Genomic DNA, 25,131 nt, shown 5'->3' with positions numbered 1-25,131 from the left:
TTTCTAATTATTTTTTTGATGAGAATTCAAGGAGAATACAAGGTCATATGGCCTCTTTAGATATCAGATGATCAAAAAGGACGTAGCTTACATCCTTTTGGAGATTAATTCATGGAACTAAAGTATAGAGATATTAGAAAGGTGACCTCCAGTTAGAAACTTATGGGAAAAAAAAGAAAAGAAGAAATATCAGAACAAAGTGTAATAGAACTTTGACAAGGAAACGATGGCTCAGATGATTAGGGGAAGCTATAAACAAGAAACAGGGATTGACTGACAAAGAAGAAAGTACTTCAAAGCAAACTATAATATTAATGAACTGATGCTAGTGTCTATCCTTATTTTTTCTAGAGCACAGCTCATTGTTGTAGAAACTTAAGTAAACAAATATCACTTAAATAAGGTGTGTAATTAGGAGGGAGACTGCCTTTCTTATGATTTGCCTGTCAGTCAAAAATGGTTTCTGGCACCAAATTTTCCTCAAAGCATTCTTCATCTCTGTGTTTCTGAGGATGTAAATCAGAGGATTGAACATGGGAGCAATGATGGTGTAGAAAACAGCAAACACTTTGTCTTCTGGAAGAGTGGTGGCTGGTCTAATGTAAATGAAGAGGACAGGCATAAAGAACAGAACCACAACTGTGATATGAGAACTGCAAGTAGGAAAAGCTTTGCTACGACTTCCTGCAGGGTAACCCCTGATGGTATGCAATATCAAAAAATAAGACACCATAAAAATCACGAAAGTCACCAAAGCAATGAGACCTGAATTAACTATTACCAGGAGATCAATTCTGTATGTATTGGTGCAAGCCAGTTTCAGCAAAGGGTACACGTCACAGAAATAGTGATCAATCTCGTTGGGTCCACAGAAAGGTAAGAAAATGGTGAGAAGAAACTGACTGGCAGAGTGTATAAATCCTCCAGTACAACAGGCTATGATTATTGTGTTATATCTGTGTCTGCTCATGATGCTCGTGTAATGCAGAGGCTTGCAGATGGCCACGTAGTGGTCATAGGCCATCCCGGTGAGGATGAAGATCTCCATGCATCCAAGGAAGTGAAGGATAAAAAGCTGTGTCATTCAGTTATTGTAGGAAATGGTCTTCCTTTCTGCCAGTAGATCAGTCATTAGTTTGGGTATCACTGTAGATGTGTAGCAAAGGTTGGAGAGTGAGAAGTAATAAAGGAATAAATACAGGGGTTGGTCAATGAGGGGACTGCATGCAATAGAAATCATTATGAGCAAATTTTCCATCCAAATATCAATGTAGCAAAATAAATATAAGACAAAGCAGAGAATTTCAATGTTCTTGTTTTGTGATAGTCCCAAGAGAATAAACACAGTGACATTATTCCTGTTCTCCATGGTCCAGTGCAGTAAAAATATGTAACAGTCCCCTGAAAAGACTTGATGCATAACTGATGTCTGAAATGTTCATGGAAAAAACTGGTGCAAACACCAGTATTATGAAGCTATTTTTAATGGGCATGATCCCGGTGTTTCACAAAATGAAAATGTGATACATAAAAGATGTTTTGTTTCTGGTTAGTCTCATGATGACTTGCACAAGACAGTTTTTCAAGACATTAGGTTCAATCTCAACACTACTAAAAATAAACGCATTTAATAAATGTGTTAAAATTTTTGAAAAATAAATATTAGTTACCAACTATTTGCCATTTATAAAGGAATATAAACTAAGTCCTTAAAAAGAACATTTCTGTATCTCTACAAACTCAAATTTGTTAAAGGTACAAATGTAAGTTATACAAATTTGTTATTTAATAATATAGAAGTAGGAGTTTCTGTTGTGGCACAGCAAAAATGAATCCGACTAGGAACCATGAGGTTGCAGGTTCGACTCCTGGTCTCACTCAGTAGGTTAAGGATCCTGCATTGCTATGAGCTGTGAGTGTAGGTCACAGATGGGGCTCAGATCCTGAGTAACTGTGGCTGTGCTGTAGGCCAGCAGCCTTAGCTCCGATTTGACCCCTAGCCTAGGAACCTCCATATGCTGTGGGTGTGGCCCTCAAAAGCAAAAAAAAAAAAGAAGCAAATGTTAAGCTTACAAATGGTCACTAAGTGAATTATATTCTGACTCAAAATACTTTTAGAATGTGGTAGAATATAAAGGTAAAGATTTATTTATATAATGATACATACATATTTAAAAAATGACAGGTCAAAATTCTACCAGAAGCCCATGCAATTGGTTTGAATTTTTTTTTTGTCTTTTGTTTTTGAGGGCCACGCCCACAGCATGGAGGTTCTCAGACTAGGGGTCTAATCGGAGCTGTTGCCCCTGGCCTACAGCACTGCCACAGCAATGCCAGATCTGTGCTGCATCTGTGACCTACACCACAGCTCATGGCAATGCTAGATCCTTAACCCAATGAGCAAGGCCAGGAATTGAACCTGAAACCTCATGGTTCCTAGTCCTATTTGTTTCCACTATGCCACAATGGGAATTCCAGTTTGAATAATTTTTGTTTGCTTATTTATCTTTTCCTTGGAGATTTAGGATAGTAAAATTCTGACAGTTTATAACAGAAGTATGTTAGTTTCTGGCATATCAATAAAAATCATATACTGGAATTCCTGCCATGGTGCAGTGGGTTAAGGATAAGGCATTGTCTCTGTAGCAGTGCCTGTTTGATCCCTGGCCCAGACACAGTGTGTTAAGAATCCCTGTGTTGCTGCATATACAGTGTAGGTTGATTCCTGGTCCAGGGAACTTCCGTATGCCACCAGTACAGCAGTAAAAGAAGTAAATAAATAAAAATTAAAATTAAAAATTAAAAATCAATAAACAAAAATAAAAATCAATAAAAATAAAAAATAAAAATCACATAAATCAAGCATAGAATACAATAGTTAAAACTAAAATAAAAAGTGAATCAGAAGGCAGTTTTACCTTCATAATTTTGTCCTTGAGGCAAAGTATCATATTTTACAAATTTTTTCTCAGTGGTTTGAATTGGAGTATGACTTCTGCTTTATATTTGTCCATTTTAAGACCTTTGCCAAAATTCATATATCTTAACACCATAATTCAGAGAAAAATTTATGGGGGGTTTGTGGGAAAAGGTTTATGTGAAGACAGACAATTGGAATCTAGGCTCCATTATTAAATTACACCACAATGAGTCTGAGTGCTCATCATTTTATTTCTCTGAATTTAGGTTATCTCATCTGTAAAATAGTGAAACCTTCCTAAACTATGTCACAAAATGGTCATGATACTCAAACAAATCAATAACTGGTCATTGCCTTATTAACCACAGAAGTATTAATTGATGATTTCATTATTTTAATGTTTGAGTAATTACATCAGTGAAGTTATCAATAATAAAGTTTGGTAAATATGACTCACATACAGAAAGTGAGGTTTTAAAATTATGATTATTTTGAAGTGGAAGAAAATTTAGAGCACTTTTAGCCAAACCTTCTAGTTCTAAATGGAAGGGGTTAATTATATGTTTCTAGAAAATATATAGGTGAATAAGCAATTATATTCATTGACAAGATTTAATATGTGAAATATAGACAATGCAGTTGGGGTTGACCATAGCTTAGTGTGTGGTTCAATGCTAATGAAAAAATAACATATAACAAGTAACCACATGGTCCAATTATCCTTAAAATGAATTTCAAAATCTAAATGCATCATAAGATTTTGAAATATTTTAAAAATAATTGGTTATATATCTTCCACCCTAATCTTATAGATATACTTTCTCATCAATTAATTTAAAAATTATCTGCTCATCATTCTCCTTTATAGACTAAGTTAGATGTGTCACCTTCAGAATTAAAGCTTCATTTACAATAGAGCTTTAAAACAAATTAACTCCTACAGTGCAATTTTAAGACTTAATATAAGCTTATAGGGTAGCCATTGAAAAGTAAGTTTTCATCCCTCAAATACGTGTAAATATTTCCTTACCTATAAATAAATGAAGACTAATTCAAAAATAATATTTAAAATACTAATTAGGTCAACATAAAGTAATAATTTGTTCATTTGAATAGACATAAACAAAACTATTTTTTAAATCATGGTTATGAAAATAAACCACCACCTGAATTTTTTTCCCTCCCAAAATTGAACAAGAAAATTTTACTTTGTACATAAAGAAATCAAGCCTCCGAAGATATAAGATTTTTGAAATACTGAGCAAAGCCAACTATTCTGTGTCTATTTGATACAATATTCATTTTCCTTCCAAACTTCTAATTGAAAATTTTGCTAAATATGCATTTGAATTTCCAATTTTCTCCATTCTCAATGCCATAGATAATGCTTCATTTCCCTTTTTGACAATATTCTCTTTCCATTAACTTCCCCATATACTTGTAATTACAAAGTACTACTCATATGTCTGGCTTCTCAATTTTAGAGTGGGAAAAGATTTTAGATTTCTATTCTTGACTCAGTCATCAATTTCAAGTGTGAACTCTTAACTATATTTCCTTCAACACTTCTTTTTATCTAAAATGTAGAGAAATAGTTTTTTCCCCTAAATAAACTGGGTAGTTATGAGATTCAAATTTTAACACAAATGGGATTTTGGAAAAAAGTAAAACACTATGCAAATGAAAACAGTTTAAGTTCAGTTTGTATGTGCATTCCAAAGTAGTAATATCTTATGAAGGTAAAAACTGAGGGTTTTCTGATAAGGTATATGCAGAATGCCTAGCTAGTTTTTTGGTTTTGTTTTTTCTGTTGTTGGTTATTTTATTTTTTTTAGCAAATCAGAGCTTGAAATCAAAGTTTTCTCAGTCTAGAATCTGAGTTCATACACAAAAAGATGTAGAACCAAAGCAGCAGAATCAATTTAATGTTAAAATCCCACTTTTCCCCCAGTTACTTAATTATTTTGTGTAACCCCAGATAACCTCCAAAGTTACTGACCTTGAACACTTCAGCCATTATAAATTTGATAAGTCGATTAGAAAAAGGAGATAATACATTAAGATAGATTCTCTGTCTATAAAAATACAAGTTATACGCAAAACCCCCACAAACTCAGTCCTAGCCCCCTTACACATGTAGCCCATTTATCAAAGGAAACGGACTGAATGTCTACATGCTCTCAGACATGAGCCACAAGCAGTGCCTCTGAAAGAACAGGACTAGAAAAAACAGATTGTTATTCTCTAGTGGGGCTCTTTATTCATTTTAGGAGCTTGTATTCACTAGTTCTAGGACCCCCATCATTAAAATGATGAATCGAGTCTTGATGATTTATTTATTTATTTATTTTAATTTTTTTTTTTTTTTGTCTCTTGTTTTACAGCTGCACCAGTGGCATATGGAGGTTCCCAGGCTAGGGCTCTAATCGGAGCTGTTGCTGCCGACCTACACCAGAGCCACAGCAATGCCAGATCAGAGCTGTGTTTGTGTCCTACACTGCAGCTCATGGCAATGCTGGATCCTTAACCGTCTGAGCCAGGGATCTAACCCACTACCTCGTGGTTCCTAGTGGGTTTCATTTCCGCTGTGCCACTATGGGAACTCCTAGTCTTGATGATTTAAATATATGTTTCAGCTCAGATTATGCCTAACACTGGTCTCTCCACTATTGTTAAAAATAAAGTCTGGGAACACATTAAACCTGATGAAGTGAAATTGGGTGAGTTTACATTCTGACTTTGCTAAAAATGAGCACATGACTGAAATGTGTTACTTAACTACTCTAACAGTAGATCTAAAAATTCTTATATTTGCTTATAATTTGAGCCTTCTTATGTGCCTAACCGTCTTCTAAATGGGTAAACATAACCTTTTTAATATTCTCAATAACTAATGAATAAAAATAGGTAGTAAATCTATTTTTTGAAAGGGGAAATTCAATTTAGGAAAATTTAATAATTAGCCCAAGGCCATAGATCTAATAAATGGTAGAATTAAAATCTAAAACAACATATATCTCACTTAGCAATGTGCTAAGTAAAATGTTACACATTTACCACAGCTCCTAATACATACTGCATACTTAATAAATATATGATACTCTCGGTACTTGAAACAGAGGGTTTCACTGATCTCAACATTTCAATTTTTAAATTTTGCCAAAATAAATTCTATACATCCTTATTTCCATGACCTTAAAATTCTCAAAGATGGAAAGACCATCTTCCATTTTACTTTGAGGTATTAAGAAGTGTCTGTTGGAGCATTACAATGTGAGAAAAAATAATGTATATATGTATGTGTAACTGGGTCACTATGCTGTACAGTGGAAAAAAATGTATTAGGGAAATAAATTGAAAAAAAAATTAAAAAAGAAGGGTCTGTTTAATTCAATTTTGATTTTCTAGCCACTTCTCTCTGATGAGTGATTTTTGCTATGTGCTGTTTTTGCTTAGATTATCATATTGCCAGAAGATAAGTACATTGCTGTATGTCTATCCTCCAAGTCTGTGGTAAGTTAATTAATTAAATAAAATTAATTAATGAGTCACCCAATACAAGGTAGAGGCTTAATAAATATTTCCAATTATTTGATCTTTGTTGTTTATCTGGTTGAATACAAGGTACCACTTATCTAACCATGAGTCAGTAAATATTTGTTGAGTGATTAAAAGAGATAACTTCAATGTTTTCAAATAGTATATAAATAAAGTATTCAATCATTGAAATCATCACCTCACTGTTACAATTATTACAGGCAACAAGGGCAGGCAGCAAAATAAATAGAGATCAAGTAAGCAGAGACTCAGGTTTTGAGATACTTCCATTTGATGTTTTAGTGACTGGCCTATGGTCTCGGGCTAGCCTAATTTTTGATCCAACATTTTTTATTTTTTTGGTCAGGACTAGGAAAAGGGATCATGATAGTGGTTACTGCAGGAATCTTATTTGTCTTCGAGGTTTGATTTTTCTCACTTTCTTGGTAACTTGAAAATCCCTTATTTTCTCAATCAATGCTTTGCCAACTTTCTACCAAAAGTTATAATATTTTCTTTTTATTTGAACCTTACTATTCAGCAAAGCCTCATTTCCCTGTAGCTATTTGACCTGCCTTTTAGAATATCTTATCACTCACAAAGGGCAGCCCCTTGAATTTATTACTGCCCTAATCTCAAAGCACATTTGTCTCCAAAATTCAGAGAAGATAATTACAGTTAACTTTAACTTTAATCTGTTATCCACACACTAAAGGGAAAATAACTCAGCTATTGCACATTTAGGCAGGATAATGGAAAGGAGGAGAAATAATTCACCACATGTGCCATACTTCAGTTGCTGTCAATCCATTACTATTCCTTCCTTTCAAAATTGCTATATGTTTCCTCATTGAAATTCTGGTCAAGAATTCTATCAAACATATAAAGAGGAATTGGTGCCCATCCTCCTTAAACTCTTTCAAAAGGTTGAAGAAGAAGGAATACTCCCAAAGACATTCTATGAGGCCACCATCACCCTCATTCCAAAACCAGACAGAGATACCACCAAAAAAGAAAACTATCGCCCAATATCATTGATGAATATGGATGCAAAAATTCTCAACAAAATCTTAGCCAACCGAATCCAACAACATATCAAAAAAATCATACACCATGACCAGGTTGGGTTCATCCCAGGTTCACAAGGATGGTTCAACATACGCAAATCAATCAGCATCATACACCACATTAACAAAAGAAAAGTCAAAAATCATACGATCATCTCAATAGACACAGAAAAAGCATTTGACAAAGTCCAACATCCATTCATGATCAAGACCCTCGCCAAACTGGGTATAGAGGGAACATTCCTGAATATAATCAAAGCCATTTATGATAAACCCACAGCAAATATAACACTCAATGGGGAAAAACTGAAAGCCTTCTCACTCAAATCTGGAACAAGACAGGGATGCTCACTCTCACCACTGCTCTTCAACATCGTTTTGGAAGTCCTAGTCACAGCAATTAGACAAACAAAAGAAATAAAAGGCATCCATGTAGGAAGAGAAGAGATCAAACTGTCACTGTATGCAGATGACATGATACTATACCTAGAAAACCCTAAGGACTCAACCCCAAAACTCCTTGAACTGATTAATAAATTCAGCAAAGTAGCAGGATATAACATTAACATTCAGAAGTCAGTTGCATTTCTGTATACCAGCAATGAAACATTAGAAAAGGAATACAAAAATACGATACCTTTTAAAATTGCACCTCACAAAATCAAATACCTTGGAATACACCTGACCAAGGAGGTAAAGGACCTATATGCCGAGAACTATAAAACTTTAATCAAAGAAATCAAAGAAGATGTAAAGAAATGGAAAGATATTCCATGTTCCTGGATTGGGAAAATCAATATTGTAAAAATGGCCATCCTACCCAAAGCAATCTACAGATTCAATGCAATCCCTAGCAAATTACCCAGGACATTTTTCACAGAACTAAAACAAACAATCCAAACATTTAAATGGCACAACAAAAGACCCAGAATTGCCAAAACATTCCTGAGAAACAAAAACCAAGCAGGAGGCATAACTCGCCCAGACTTCAAGAAATACTACAAAGCCACAGTCATCAAAACAGTGTGCTACTGGTACCAAAACAGACAGACAGACCAATGGAACAGAATAGAGAATCCGGAAATAAACCCCGACACCTATGGTCAATTAATCTTTGACAAGGGAGGCAAGAACATCAAATGGGAAAAAGAAAGTCTATTCAGCAAGCATTGCTGGGAAACCTGGACAGCTGCATGCAAAGCAATGAAACGAGAACACACCCTCACACCATGCACAAAAATAAACTCCAAATGGCTGGACGACGTAAATATACGACAGGACACCATCAAACTCCTAGAAGAAAACATAGGCAAAACACTCTCTGACATCAACATCATGAACATTTTCTCAGGTCAGTCTCCCAAAGCAATAGAAATTAGAGCAAAAATAAACCCATGGGACCTCATCAAACTGAAAAGCTTTTGCACAGCAAAGGAAACCCAAAAGAAAACACAAAGACAACTTACAGAATGGGAGAAAATAGTTTCAACTGATGCAACTGACAAGGGCTTAATCTCTAGACTCTATAAGCAACTTATACAACCCAACAGCAAAAAAAAACAATCCATCAATGGAAAAATGGGCAAAAGACCTGAATAGACATTTCTCCAAGGAAGATATACAGATGGCCAACAAACACATGAAAAAATGCTCAACATCGCTGATTATAAGAGAAATGCAAATCAAAACTACCATGAGAGAACACCTCACACCAGTCAGAATGGCCATCATTAATAAATGCACAAATAACAAGTGCTGGAGGGGCTGTGGACTAAAGGGAAAACTCCTGCACTGCTGTTGGGAATGTAAACTGGTTCAGCCACTATGGAGAACAGTTTGGAGATACCTTAGAAATCTATACATAGAACTTCCATATGACCCCACAATCCCACTCTTGGGCATCTATCTGGACAAAACTCTACTTAAAAGTGACACATGCACCCGCATGTTCATTGCAGCACTATTCTCAATAGCCAGGACATAGAAACAACCCAAATGTCCTTCGACAGATGATTGGATTCGGAAGAGGTGGTATATATACACAATGGAATACTACTCAGCCATAAAAAAGAATGACATAATGCCATCTGCAGCAACATGGATGGAACTAGAGACTCTCATACTGAGTGAAATGAGCCAGAAAGGACAAAGACAAATACCATATGATATCACTTATAACTGGAATCTAAAATCCAGCACAAATGAACATCTCCTCAGAAAAGAAAATCATGGACTTGGAGAAGAGACTTGTGGGTGCCTGATGGGAGGGGGAGGGAGTGGGAGGGATCAGCAGCTTGGGCTTATCAGACACAGCTTAGAATAGATTTACAAGGAGATCCTGCTGAATAGCATTGAGAACTTTGTCTAGATACTCATGTTGCAACACAAGAAATGGTGGGGGGAAAATATAATTGTAATGTATACATGTTAGGATAACCTGACTCCTTTGCTGTACAGTGGGAAAATAAAAAAAATATATATTAAAATAAAAAAATATATATATTAAAAAAAAAAGAAATTCTGGTCATTCACCTACTGTTCAGAGTATTTCATTTCCACTTCTTGAATTTACATTTCCCTCAGAATAATTCATTAGCAATTCACAGGGGAACAAAGAAAAACACTTGTCATTTGAGAGACACAGACACCTGTCACCCAATCAATTGTTCACACAAACAATGAGAGGTCACATGCTCAGAGCAACAGTTTGAAAAAAGTGGAATCACATTAATAGCCACACAGGTCAAATCACAGTCTGTATTTCCATTCCTAACATTATTCCTAGAGAGGTTCAGGCTCACATAATTAAATAAAGTATACATCCTAAAACTGCATATATTTTATTCTCGAATACTGACTATTCCTTGCAAGTTGTTTGGATTTATGTTTCCATGTCATAAGCTCACCAGGTGGTTTCCCTTTCACTCCAAGTTATCAGATTCACTGAAGTTAAGATTGATTCTGGATTATAAACAGTACATGAGCCACAGTTAACACTGGTGTGTGATTTATGAATCTCAGTCATTAGACATTTCTCCTGGGCCACAGTGACTGAATTCTCTTGCACTTAAAGAGTTTTGTGATATTAACAAATGTGTGGGATTTTGCTCTGAGGACCTTGTCCTTTCCATAGTCCCTATAACATGACTGAGAAATAAAGGACAGCTCTGGACCTTATAATGGTCTTCATCTCTCCTCAGAACATGTCTTTGTTGTATTCTCAGAGAATTAGAATGGGTTTTAATTGATTTCCAAGTGTTAGTTTCCTGAAAAATTATAAACTAATGAATTTGGCATAGTTTTTGTATGGATTTAGAAAGTTGCCAAAAGATAATTTGCATAAGATATTGGTTAGATATGTTTTAATTTTGCCCAAGACCTACATTATATCCAAACAGCTTTTGTTCTTGCTATTCTTTCATATGTGTGTCCAAGGATTAAGCTGACTTCCAATGTGTTGTGTGAGCAGAATGAGCAACAGCAAATGTATATTGAAGATTTATTATATGTTGTATACTCAGGGTTCTATTTTCATCTTCACAAGGACCTAATGAGGTGAGCACTATGTCATTATTTTATCTATGAGAAAACTCAGTAATAGATAAGATGTATGCTTTGCCTAAGGTGGCCAGGTATTGGTCCACAAAATGGCCTGTGAATATGGAGGGCAAGGAAAGACAGAAGAAAGAGGCAGACCACTCCAGATTGGCAGATGGTACTTTTAATAAGACTTACATGGGAGGATTTCCTTGCATGTCTGCAAGACAAGCACATCTATGCACTTGCCTGCCAGAAATTTAAAGTTCACATAGAGGCCTTAACTGGGTTCTATCACATATCCAGTGTGGATGGTCTCAACAATACCTAACTCTTTAGGTTGCATCCTCGAAAATGTCTCCATCTATGGAACAGTGGGAAAGAGTACATCCCAAAAATGGAGATGGAGGGAGACTCTAATTGGTCCAGCTTATGGACCAATTAGACCAGTGGGCATGTCCTCTTGATGACCTCTTCCAACACCAGGCAAGCAGGACATGATCAATAAAAGTCAAGAGAATAGCAAATTTTAGGGGAAGGGAAGCAGTGAGGATCAGATGGGAGATAGTGACTTTAGAGATGAAAATAGTGCTCTTTTTCTTGATTCAGGTGGAGATGAGATTATTTCCATCACTCTTTTCTGTCTCTGTGTCCAATTCTGCCTCTCCCTCTCTCTTATTGCAAGTCTTTTATGTGTTACATTTCATAATTAATATATGAAAAATATGTAAGCTGACCTTAAACCATATCCAAGCATCGAAGCTACCCAGGATAGAGTGTGAAGTTTGTTTTGCCTTTAAAGAACTAACTTGAGTATAAGTCTAGGTATTTCACCTTCGTCCAGTCTATTTCTTATACTTTTAAGGAAACATTTTTTTTTAGCTTTGTAGAGGAAAAATTAATGAAATCATTGTATTTATTTAAAGTGTATGACATAACGATTTTATGTACATACGCACTGGGGAATTATTAGCAAGATTAAGGCATAAATACATCCATCACGTCACACAGTTAACCACTTTTTTGGTATGTGTGGTGAGAAAGCTTAAAATCTACTCTCAGAAATTTACAAGTATATAAAACCATAAAACATTACTAATTATCCATGCTATGTATTATATCCTCACAATTTATTATTCTTATAATTGAAAATGTGTACCACTATTGAAACCTGTTTTAAGTTATGATCCAGATGCAAACTACTGCATTTGGAATGAATAAGCAATGAGATCCTGCTGTATGGCACAGGGAACAATACCTAATCACTTGTAATGGAACACAATGAAGGATAATGTGAAAAAAAATAATGTATATAAATTTATAACTAGGTCACTTTGTCACACAGCAGAAATTGACAGAACATTGTAAATCAACTATAATAAAAATTTTTAAAAAGATGTTATGATCTTTTCTTTGAGACGCCTCCTTTGGTCAAGGTCATATTTTCATATTTATTCCTACTATTAATTCATAAGAACTTCCGTGGTTTTCCTTCTGAACTTCCCTTTCTGTACTTTGGTTTTATTGCCACATCTACAGCATGTGGAAGTTCCTGGGCCAGAGATTGAACCCTCACCACAGCAGGAACCAGAGCCACAGTAGTTACAACAGCAAATCCTTAACCAACTGAGCCACCAGGGAACTCCTCCCCTTCTTTGTTCTGCAGACATCCTCAAGGCTTTGCTCTGCCTCTCCTACTCCAGTGATCTTTCTAGCCTTATTTCCTCACCTAGGAAAAAAATTTGCTTCCATGGATTCTTTATGCTTCAAGGTGAAAATAGCCAAATATATGCTGCTCCATAGCTTTAAAAAAATCAATTAAAAATGTATATAGGATATTATCCACTTAACTAAATGTAAACACTATTTATATACCTAATAAGTATACACATGGACAAAACACAATTGATTCATACTGTATACATATTTTCTATTGTTTTTACAGTCACTGGCCTATGCCACAGCTACAGCAATGCCAGACTGGAGCCACATCTGTGACATACACCACAGCCCATGGCAACACCAGATCCTAAACCCACTGAGCGAGGCCAGGGATCAATCCCATGGACTCATAGACACTAGGCAAATTCGTTTCTGCTGAGACACAATGGGAACTCCTAGATGTTTGTTTTTTCACTAAAGTCATGTTGTAAAGAAATGGCAAACTGGTATTCCAATCAAGTTTAAAGACTCCTGGTTTAATTCTCACCCCCCTCCACTGCTATTAGATGTGGCCTTTGTGGCTGAAGATGAAATACATTATTTATATCCTGACTTCCTCTTAAGTGCTTTACATTGACTCATTGCTTATGTTGTCATGAAATTAATTTCAGTAAAGTTTTAAAAATTTTGATCAAAAATAACATGAGGGTAGTATATGTCATGAAGCCAAACAAGTGTGAAGGTGTCATTTTCTTTACTGCATAAATGAAAGACAGTGGGATTAGAAAGAATGTTATCATTCTCAACCTTTTCTCTCAAAACCTGTAGACATAGCAAAATGTTTATCATTCTCACCTTTTCTCTCAAAACCTGTAGACATTGCAAAATTTTTTAATATTTGGTGTTAGAGAGGTCTTAATACAATATTCATTGTGCAATTTGTAATTTATGTAATTCTTCACAAATTAATTTTGTTACAAATTCCCTCTCATGTCAGTTTCACCATCCTTTGTTTTTGCATTACTATTGAAATTGCTTGATGTTCTCTTACATTTTGGGTTTCAAATAATTTTCAAGTTTTTCAAATAACTCCTCGGTTAATATTCCACTGTTATCCACTTGCTTATGATTGTTCCTTTTAATTGAGATACTATTTATCTACATCTTGGTAATATAATTTTTTTTCATTTTTTTCTGGAAATCTTGGGAATCTCAGAAATATTCTCATCACAATACCTACAAATAATGTATTTTGTTTATGTACAATGTTGGTATTTTTTTTTTTTTTCCTCTTCTGGCTGCATCCACAGCACAGATAAGTTCCAAGGCCAGGGATTATTCCAAGCCCCAGCTACAACCTGAGCTGCAGCAACACCGGATCCTTAACCTACTGTGTTGGGCCTGGGATCAAACCCATGCCTCAGCAGCAACCCAAGCCAATGCATAGACAATAGCAGATCCTTAACCTACTGAACCACAGTGGGAACATATGTTAGTATGTTTTTAAAATGTTAAATTGTTGTGATTTTGTTACATTTTTCTCTTAAGAGGAAAGAAAAATGTAAACAAAAAGAATTATGCTAAGTGAAAACTTTATACATTTAAAAATTTACTGTCCACTTAGATGCAAATTGAATTAATTTCTCGTATATATGTATAAGGACAAGTTGATTGTGCAGTTCCTTCCCCGATGAAGTCTTATGGTTACTCAATTTAGCTCTACTGGCAAGGGATTAGATCCATTAATTTTCTCCTCTTGTCTTTCCACACTCTGAGTATATGCAGTATGATAAATAAACTCTATAACAGAACTATAAATTGCCATCAGTCACTTTGTTCCTGCCTTTTATACTCTAAGGGAGATGGAAAGGGCTTGTTACAGTTCCTAGGGGACAGGTATAACCATCCTTTTTATCTTTACACATTAAACCAAATGATCTCTGTTGAATTCTTTTTCCCTTTTATTTTTTAGGGCTGCATATGGAGGTTCCCAGGCTAGGGGTCAAACTGGCCGACCTACATCACAGCAACAGAAATGCAGAATGCAAGCTTCATCTGTAACCTACACCACAGTGCACAGTAACACTGGATCCTTAACCCACTGAACAAGGCCAGGGATCAAACCCACAACCGCATGGTTCCTAGTCAGATTTGTTTTTACTGTGCCATGACAGGAACTCCCCTGTGGATTTTTCATTGCATAATTTATTTCAAACTATCATCATACAAGATTGAATATCCTAACAGGAAATAAAGATCAATAATAAAATATATATTGATTTTATTTTCTGAAAAGCACTTTTAGTCTATTGTATTTTTACAAATTCCAAAAAGTTGTCTAATTCCATGTTCAAATTTCACATGTAAATGACTATTAAAATTCAGTCAGCTTCAGAATTACCTACTCTGTATGACATAACAACTATTTTTTTCAGATTAATATATCTTTAATTCACATTTATCCCTACCCAATCTCATTGTCACTAATGAAAATTTTAATTCTTCAGCTTATTACCTTTGATACTTATAATATGAACATTTTAAGTTCAATGATCTCAGAGCTAATAGATCTTTCTGATTCCAAGTTTACTTTTAACTGGCATATAGTTTTTAGCATATTGAGTAGGACAAATCAATTATGCTTTTCTTCTGAAAATATCTTTGGACACCAAACCTATCTCACGGTCTTTTTCATCTCTGTATTTCTCAAAGTATAGATTAAAGGATTGAATATAGGAGCTATGATGGTATAAAAGAGAGAAAATATTTTATCCTCAGGGAAAGTGGTGGGGAGTCTGAGGTAGGCAAAGATAGAAGGTCCAAAAAATAAAACAATCACAGTGATGTGGGACCCACAGCTAAGAGAGGGCTTTGCACCTTCCTTCAGCTGAGTGATGTCTTAAGGTAAATAATATGATGACATAAGACCCAAACAAGAGAAGAAAGGTTACTAAGGCAACCATTCCTGAATTGGCAACCACAAGGACACCAGTAATGTGGGAATCCCTACAGGCCACTTTCAGCAAAGGGAAAAATATCACAATAATAGTGATCAATTTCACGGGGGCCATAGAAGGGCAAATTGATGATCATAGAGAACAGAGAAAAGGAATGGACAGCCCCCCCCAGTCCAGGCAGCCAAGACCAGAGGATTGCATCTTGTCTATATTTCATGACAATCATGTAGTGGAGAGGCTTGCAGATGGCAACACAGCAGTCAATGGCCATGATTGTAAGGATGAAGATTTCAATCATTCCCAAGAAATGCAAGGAAAAGACCAGCAACATGCAATTACCGTAACAGATGGTTTTCCTTTCCAGAAGCAGGTCACCTATCAGTTTGGGTGTCATACAGGAGGTATAGCAGATGTCCATGTAGGATAAGTGGCTGAGGAAATAGTACATTGGTTGGTGAAAAAGGATACTGCATCAAATGGAGACAAGGATCAGAAGGTTTCCCACCAAGATGGCAACATAACAGAATATGAACAATATAAAGCAAAATATCTTCTGGTCAGAAGAAAGGCCCAAAAGAATGAACTCTGATATATTTCTCTGATTTGTCATATTCTATTTTTCTTGTATGCTATCCAAAAATAGATGTGTATCTGAAAGAAAAAATTTAAAAAATGGACATTTGGATAGAAATATTTATAATCATGTAAAATCATTAACCATGGAAAGTAAATTAATAAAATATTATTATTGATTTTATTTGTTCTTGGGAATTATAGAAAAATTCTCTCCCTAGTATTTTTCATTTCTACCCAAAATTACTGTTATATCAGTAAAATTAATTATGTATTCAAGTTACTGTTCCTCAGTTTTAAAATTTAGTGATTAACATATTATTATTGCCTAAAGGGAAAGGGAAAATTATGTGAATATTATTGATAATGTTTAGAGAAAAATGAACTTTTATTGCATTACTTCTGGGTATGTGTTATAGTGATAAGTTAAATGTGGTTTTGTCCTACATAGAAAATTTTCATTTTATGTCATTTATGTTTCTCCAACAGGATGCAGACTACTTCCCTGTATTTTCTGCATGCATATATACAAGGAATATAAATAAAATTATGATTTATTTACCTGAATTTTTAACTGCTTGATTGGACAACTTATTTGCAATACAGATGATTTAATTTGCCATGAGTGAGACAAAATGTACCTGGGAGTCACTTTTATGATAATGGAATATGTAACTGTAAATATTAGAAGGCTTGTGAAAGATTAATCTCATAAAAACAATTGTAAGCTATATGCATTTCTTCCATTTACCTTTTTAGTGTTAAAGTTAATGCTTTTGTGGTAAACTGTGCATTTTTTAAAATTAGTGGTGTGACAGGTAAAGGGAAAAGAAAACTGCTTAAACTGCACTAGTGTGTTTGAACTCTGCACCTTTGGTATGTTTTTATATACTTATATGTTTACTGTGTAGGCACTGCAATTCAGTAATAGATATTAAAAAGACAATAAAGGACAGCTTATGATCAGCAAGCATTTAAGTATTATTTGTTGGAGGAATGAGAGATTGTTTAATGAATTTGTTTACATCATTTTCTGTATAATTTTTAAGACATGAAGTATGCAAGACTGGAAAGAAGGCCTCCATAGAGGGGATCCCACCTAAATGCTATTCTTCACTCCGGTGGGGACTTGGGTAAAATCCAGACAGCACTTTGACCTTATTTTTAGATCAGCTAGGAAGACCATATTCAAGTATCTTTTTAAAATATATAAATTTTTGTTATAAAACTATGTAAAGATCAACAAATCCAGCAATGCCCAAGTCATATAGCTATATTACTACATGAGCTAATTTAGGCTAACAAATAGACATGACAATACATTTAAGTACCATCTTATTCAATATATCTGATGACATGAGGGAGATGATTTTGACTTGACTGTATTATATCTTTAATATCTCACCTTTCTAGTCTCTTTTTTTAACAAAAGGCAATGGATCTTATCATATTTTCTACAGACTAAGGTACCTGAATAGAATGCATTAATTTTTCCTGGTTCTTTAAAAATATATTTTCACAATTGCAGTTATAAGAGATGTCTATAATATAACAATGACTTATAATTTTCATTTAAATAAATCTAAGCTGATTTAAAGAGAATCATTAACTAAAAAGGAGGATAATTATTAGAATGACTTAGTCATAGAAAGATGATCCAATTCATTGTTTTGATACAAGAGAATCTGCTCAAAAGTAACTCAACCAATATCCCAAATCAGAAAGCCAATAAACAGTCACTCATAGAAACTAAATCTGATTTTCATTCAGTCTGGCACTGCCTCCTTTGGATGAAAGCAGAGGTGACAGCAAATCATGGAGGACAGAAATAGTAGGAACTATTTGAATCTATATTTCAAATTCTTTACAAAATGGCACATACGTGATAATGCTAGATCACTGTAAAAATACACTTTTACAGTTATAAGAATTATGGTGTAGACTAGCATTTCTGTGATTTCAAATTATTTCATGGAGTTCCCGTTGTGGTGCAGTGGTTAACGAATCCGACTAGGAACCAAGAGGTTGCGGGTTTGATCTCTGGCCTTGCTCGTGGGTTAAGGATCTGGCATTGCCCTGAGCTGTGGTGTAGGTTGCAGACGCGGCTCGAATCCTGTGTTGCTGTGGCTGTGGTGCAGGCCAGCAGCTTCAGCTCTGATTCAACCCCTAGTCTGGGAACATCCATATGCCACAGGAAGCAGCCCCAGAAAAGGCAAAAAAAAAAAAAAAAAAGTCAAATTATTTTGTAACACCTTGTCACAGTAAGTTTTTAATGTCCCAGTTTATACTGGTAAGGAATTAATTATTTACTGTTAATTAAATAATGTTAAGGAAATTAATGGTAGCTATCAAGTAAATGTCGCTAAGATACTAACAATGACACAAACTAATAAATAAACTGAAGGGATAGAATGATAGTCAAGGAAAAAATGACCTTCCTTTGATTAAAGGAAACATTTCAAAACATTAAATCATATATAAAGAAAGTACTGGAAGTGGTTTTTATAAAGGCAATAACAAAAGAATTAGAAAAGCTGACAAGTATAAAATAGAGTAGAGAACTATAATTAATTACGTCGATTCAAAATGAGTATACAACCAATAGGGATCTATCAGTTTTTTAATGTTTCTGACATACACACATTTGCCATTAGGTGAATTAATAAATCCTAATGACCAGCTAATTTTTCACTTCAATTTTTAATACTTAGGTTTATATAAAAGCTGCCACCAGGTCAGAATTTATTTATTTATGGATTAACAAAAGGCAAAGCCCTCTCATCCAGCGTAAAATTAGACAATCAACAAACTTTGGCTCCAACAATTGTTTTAAATATTTTGCTTTCCAAAACCTTTTACTAAGAATTTACAATAAGAAACAAAGTATCCTTTTTCAATTTTATAGAAAAATTCCACAGAAAGGACATTTGACCTGCATGTATCTCAGAATCCTTATATAATTGTGATACTGATAACTAGTTAAAGAAAATAATGAGATATACATGAAATTACCATGTAAATTTCCCTAGTATGGTACCTAGTACATAACCACAAGACAAATTTCCTTTCCATACAATTAACTTACCTTATCTGGCCCCAGTCAGTCTAATCTATTTTAGAAGGATGATCATTTGAAAGGGAGATTAGATATTCAGAAGTCACAGAAAACCTAAACATTTCAAACATTTAATAATTCTCCCTTAATCAAATTCAGCTTGTAATATACAATTAAAACTAAGCATCAATAAAGCATGCTCTACTCTTACCCAGATATTTATATTATGATTAATGGATGGCTTCACAATAACAGAGAGAACAAACGGCAAACAACATGTAATTAGACTAAAACAAAAAAATATCAGGATGATTCCCTCTGAGTTGCCTTCAGGTTAATTTCTGTCTCTTAGGAAAATACCTGCTTCATGCATTCTACACCTTTGGTACCCACTGTGCTATAGGCTTTCTCTGGCATATAAACCTGAAATGAAATGCAAGACTATAAACCAGTGACTCAAACAAGCTAGATTAATTCTCTGCAAATATCTTCAAGATTGCTTTTCTGGAAGAAATCCTATTGTTTTCCAAGGGAAATCAAGAGTTAGATACCCTTGAATCTATGTAGAATTCACAGAGAAATATATAGCCATTACACAGGGATATGGTCTGGTCTTAAGGTTGCAGATATAATTTGTTTTTACCTGATCTGAATCAAGACTAAACAAGGAACACTTTTATATACCTGCTAAAGGCCTGTGCACCTACACTCCCTACGAGTCATCCCTTTTATACTGATGCCTGCAGGAAATTTTCCCTGGAAGAGCTAAATATAAACTGAAGCAGATTCTAAGAATTTGTACCTTTGAAGGCTGGAAGAAATTGCTTTCCCAAAAGCATTTATAAAAAAGAAACTTAGCATAATCACTAACCAGTCATCTAAGGTTATATTCTTAAGTTCTCCCGGGAATTTTCAGACTGTAAATTTACTTTTCATCTTTTGAATCAGCCAGGCTCTGGGCACTAGAGGGCAGAGATCTTTTTTAAAAAAAATTACTATTATTAAAGTATAGTTGATTTACAGTGTGGTGCCAATTTCTGCTACACAGAGTAGGGACCCAGCCATATGTATATAAGCAATATTATTACTCACACCCAAGGAAGCTCAGGAAATTCTTCCAGCTCTAGCTAAGTTTCTCTTTTGCAAAACAGGAGGGAAACATATGCAGCCCTGATGAAGCACATGGTTTCCTTTAGAGAAGGTCTCTATTTTTCTGAGGGGAAGAACAAAAAGATCTAAACAAAAGATGCAGAGCCCCAATAATAATCATGGACAAGCAACACAGATGTATGAGTCACTCCACAATAAAACTACTAGCTAGCTGGCAACTTATTCCCCTAGGTTCCAAGGTGTTTACCTCCATAGTTATTTCCATTTCTCAAATGGAAGATTGGGTTTTTCAAGAAAAAGGAAAAGAGAGTAACCAAACCAAGTTAACTTTCTGTTTGAAAAATGAAAAGGTTCACACTAGCTGTGAAACATCTAGTGGGACTCAATATTATATATTATTACAAGACATCAAGTATGATTGCCTGTACTCTACAGTGAATCCTTGATGCTTAATTATTTCATGTATATAATTTGTTATTCTCATATTCCTAATCTGTCCCTCCACTCCTCTCCCACTTTGGTAAAACATAGCTTTGTTTTCTATGTAAGTTCATTTGTTTTGTGCATAGATTCATCTGTATTTTTTTTGAGGTTCCGCATCTAAGCGATATCATATAGTATCTGTCTTTCTCTCTCAGACTTATTTCATTTAGCATGCTATTCTCTAGGACCACTGTGTTGCTGCAAATGGCAGTATTTCATTCTTTGTTTATTTTCATGAATGTTCAGTAATCATCTCTTTAAATATTTTTTTCTCATTGTTGCCCAAACCCTGGAGTTGGATACACATGTTCCTTCCTTCTACTTCATTGATAATGTCTATTAATATATTTTTTAATATTTTCCATCTCTTTGTCTAATTCTGTGCTCTGGAAATTTGTTAATATCTAACATTCCATTTACTGACTCTTTCTTAATTGTAGGTACTCTGTTTTATCCATCAAGTTTCAAATTAAAATATTCTCTTTATTTTATTATTATTATCATTATTTCATTTAACACCCTGGACAATGTTGAGATTCATGTTCCCATATCATGTTTTTGAATTATTTATTTTTATAAATATATTTATATTTGTGTCTGATGACTACGTAAAGGCAGCCTTTGTATTACATATTATTCAGGTATCTATCTTCAATATAATTTTCTCCTATATTCACATTTTTTTGTCTTTGTTTGTTTTGTTATGTGATGGAAACAGAGCAGGACCCTATGGAGGAGGCCACCATGTCCTCTGCCTGCCTTTTGTTTGTAGAAAAGCTTTAGCCAAAGAATAATTTTAATCAGAGAAGTGAGAAAATGCAGAAGCAAAGGGAAGCAGTCAAATAGGACACAACAATAATGGTTTATTCATTAAGCAAAGTCAAGGACCTTTATTTCCTCCTCAAGAGCCTATAGATAATATTCTGAGCCATATTCTGTAAGCTGTTTTGTGGAGACTTCCACTTCTACCAGGTAGAAGACATTTAACTACATGATGACCAGATCATAGCTATGACATAAGCTGCCACAGTTCTGAGAACTGAACTCAAAGAAATTGGAACAAATCAGTCCTGAAACTGAAGACTAACTGTACTTAAAACAATCAAGATGACACTCATCAGACCACTGTATGACCAATTTCAAGATGACTGTCACAGCTTAGCTGTCCTGTTTCTGCATGTAGTACAATCCCTCTGCCTATACATCCCTGAAACTTCCCTTTAAAATCACTTGCCCACTGATTGTCAGTGGGAGTAGCTGGCCTTTGGACAGGAACCCACAATCCCTACCCCACTGCCCTGGTTGCCAGCCTCCAAACAAAAGCAAATTTTCCTTTCCTCTTTATTGGCTTTAGAGTGGAAAGCAGCTGGTTGCCACTTTCAGTAACATAATCATATACTTTGGGACAAAAATTAAGTATTTTCTCTTTCATTTTTGATTTTCAATTCAAAAGAATTTAATCCAATTATGCCAGAAATAGAAGTCTCTGTAAATTTGTTTTTTCTGAAGTGTTTTTTTGCGCATATGTGTGTATTTGTGTGCATGGCACTCCAGCATTAGCATATACTCAGAATACACTTTCTTTGTCTGGAACCACTGCCTTTATTTGGAGGAAGACTAAAACACATTTTTTCCTCAGGAACTAAATAAATATTTTTACCAGATTTACTTACCATGACAATCAACTTCATATGCTCCAGTAAATATCCTACATATTAAAATTTCCAAGTGGTGAATATTGATATGTAAATCTTGTTAACATTATCTACTGCTCTATTCGTGAGAGTTTTCCTGAGCTCCCTTGTATAAATTATATATTCCAAAAGCTTTCTCTTTTTCCAACTTGTGACTAACAGGTTGTTTTGCATTTTATTAACATAAACCAGACCCCATGGATGAATTCTAAAAGTGTTATAAGTTTCACATATTTCTAAGCTTTTTATTCCATCCATTCTAGAGTTTTTCTGTTGACAATAATTTTTATTTAATGTTTTATTTATGTCAGTAATATAGTAGAAGTTATGAACACAAGAACACAACCACTATGTCAAAATTTTGTCTTAATCTCAATAGAAAGCATGTTAAAAAGAAACAAAAGAAGGCATATCTTCACAAAAAGACATGTTACAAAATGTTCAAAGCAGTACTACTCATAATAATTCTGAATGGTAAATGACCCAAATACCTGTCAATAAGAAGATGGATAAATTAATTGTCAAATATTCATATGAGATACTATCAATCAATAAAATCAATCAGAAATATTAAAACATGAGAAATGAGTCTTACAAACATAATGGCAAAAACAAAAGTATAATCTCTATTATAAAATAGGTATAATTAATCAATTTTAGAGATGAAGACAGTGATTATCTTTAGGAGATAGTAATTTTAATGGGGCACAAGGGGGTGTTCTGGAATACTGGAATTTCTGACTCAATCTAGTTGCTGACTGCATGATACTGCTCAGTTTGTGATAGTTCATAAGCGGTGCCTATATGCTACATGAAATTTTCTGTATTTATAATTGAGTAAAAGTTTAACAATTGAAGGTAATATTTAATTCAGCTTCTGAGCATTTTAAGGTATGAAAAGCACATGATCTATTTCACTTTTTTCAAGTTAATGCCAAAAGGTGATATAGCTTTTTTTAATTTTTAGAACATCATCAGGTTATTTCGTATCATAGGAACACAATTATTAGTGAATAAGTCAGATGGAAAAAGTTAAGAATAAGAATAATGCTCAATTTGCTGATGAAGTGCCAGTGCAGAAGCATAAAACAACAGAGAGGATAAACTTCTGGCTTGCCTACTTCTCTCTCAGAGCAATAAGTCCAGAGGGTGATGAGAATAGATCTTATTTATTATTGAAGACTCAGAGAACAATGGCATAAAACACAGAAAAGCTTCTGAAAATTTACATTCCTTCCAGGAGTGTATGATGACACCAAATTTTGCTCAAGGCATTCTTCATCTCCATGTTTCTCAGTGTGTATATCAGAGGGTTGAACATAGGGCGATGATGGTATAAAAAAAAGAGCAAACATTTTATCTTCTGGGAAAGTTGTGGCTGGTCTAATGTAAATGAATAATGCAGGTGCAAAAAACAGGACTACAACTGTGATATGAGAACTGCAAGCAGAAAGAGCTTTGCTGCGGCTCTCCAGAGAATATGCCCTGATGCTGTACAGTATAAAAAAATAAGACAACATCAAGACAACAAAGATCACCAAGACAATTAGGCCTGAATTAGCAATGACTAGGAGACCTACTAAGTGGGTATGAGAGCAGGCCTATCAGCAAAGGGTAAATGTCACAAAGGTAGTGATCAATCTCATTGGGCCCACAGAACAGTAAGAAGATGTTGAGAAGAAACTGACTGCCAGAGTGTACAAACCCTCCAGTACAACAGGCTATGATGATTGTGTTACACCTGTGTCTTCTCATGATGCTTGTGTAATGCAGGGGCTTGCAGATGGCCACGTAGCAGTCATAGGCCATGCCTATCAGGATGAAGATCTCCATGCCTCCAAAGAGATGAGTGGAAAAGAGCTGTGTCATGCAGTTGCTGTAGGAAATGGTCTTCCTTTCTGCCAGTAAGTCAGTTATCAGTTTGGGTGGTACAGTGGAGGTGTAGCAAAGGTAAGAGAGAGAAAGGTAATTAAGGAAAAAGTACATAACGTTGCTCAATTAGCTGACTGCATATGACAGAAATCATTATGAGCATAATGATACATTGCCTACCCAAATGGCAATGTACCAAAGTAAAAATAAGACAAAGCAAAGGATCTCAATGTCCTTGTTTTTGGAAAGTCCCAAGAGAATAAATACAGTAACATTATTGCTTTTTTCCATGGTCCAGGATAGACAGAATATATATATATATATATATATATATATATATATATATATCACCTGAAATGTTATAATTCATGAGCCTATATTTAGAAATTTTTATTGAGAAGAGGAATGATATTCAAGATGCTAACTGAGTTTAATACACCTCTTTAAATTGTCTCAAAGAATAAAAAATTGAGTATTCATTTAAATGCTCTCTGCCAAGACTCTGTGTAAACATATGCTAATTGATTTCCTTTAAATCTTCCAGCAAATCATGATCAACATCGGCCTTAGATGACATAAATTATTTTGATTAACCAACAACAGTTTTAGATGCTGCTGAAAAGATGGCACTGATTGACTAACAATGTTTCATCAAATACTTATA

The 25,131-nt window shown here is 34.7% G+C and overlaps 1 protein-coding gene and 2 pseudogenes across 1 annotated transcript; all 3 read right to left on the bottom strand.

Moving 5' to 3' along the window:
- Positions 1 to 394: 394 nt before the first annotated feature.
- LOC100518183 (olfactory receptor 4P4-like) lies at positions 395 to 1,714 on the bottom strand. The gene is given in 1 exon segment (XM_003124106.2): positions 395 to 1,714. A coding segment is annotated over 1 exon segment (1,026 nt). The 5' UTR covers positions 1,421 to 1,714.
- Positions 1,715 to 15,397: 13,683 nt separating this feature from the next.
- On the bottom strand, positions 15,398 to 16,196 carry LOC100737598 (annotated as a pseudogene).
- Positions 16,197 to 23,626: 7,430 nt separating this feature from the next.
- LOC110258876 lies at positions 23,627 to 24,758 on the bottom strand (annotated as a pseudogene).
- Between the last annotated feature and the right edge of the window lie 373 nt (positions 24,759 to 25,131).

Source organism: Sus scrofa, unplaced genomic scaffold, assembly GCF_000003025.6.
Source record: "Sus scrofa isolate TJ Tabasco breed Duroc unplaced genomic scaffold, Sscrofa11.1 Contig53, whole genome shotgun sequence".
Classification (NCBI taxonomy): domain Eukaryota; kingdom Metazoa; phylum Chordata; class Mammalia; order Artiodactyla; family Suidae; genus Sus; species Sus scrofa.
Note: the sequence above shows the minus strand (reverse complement) of the source record. Positions and strands in the feature narration are given on the sequence as shown.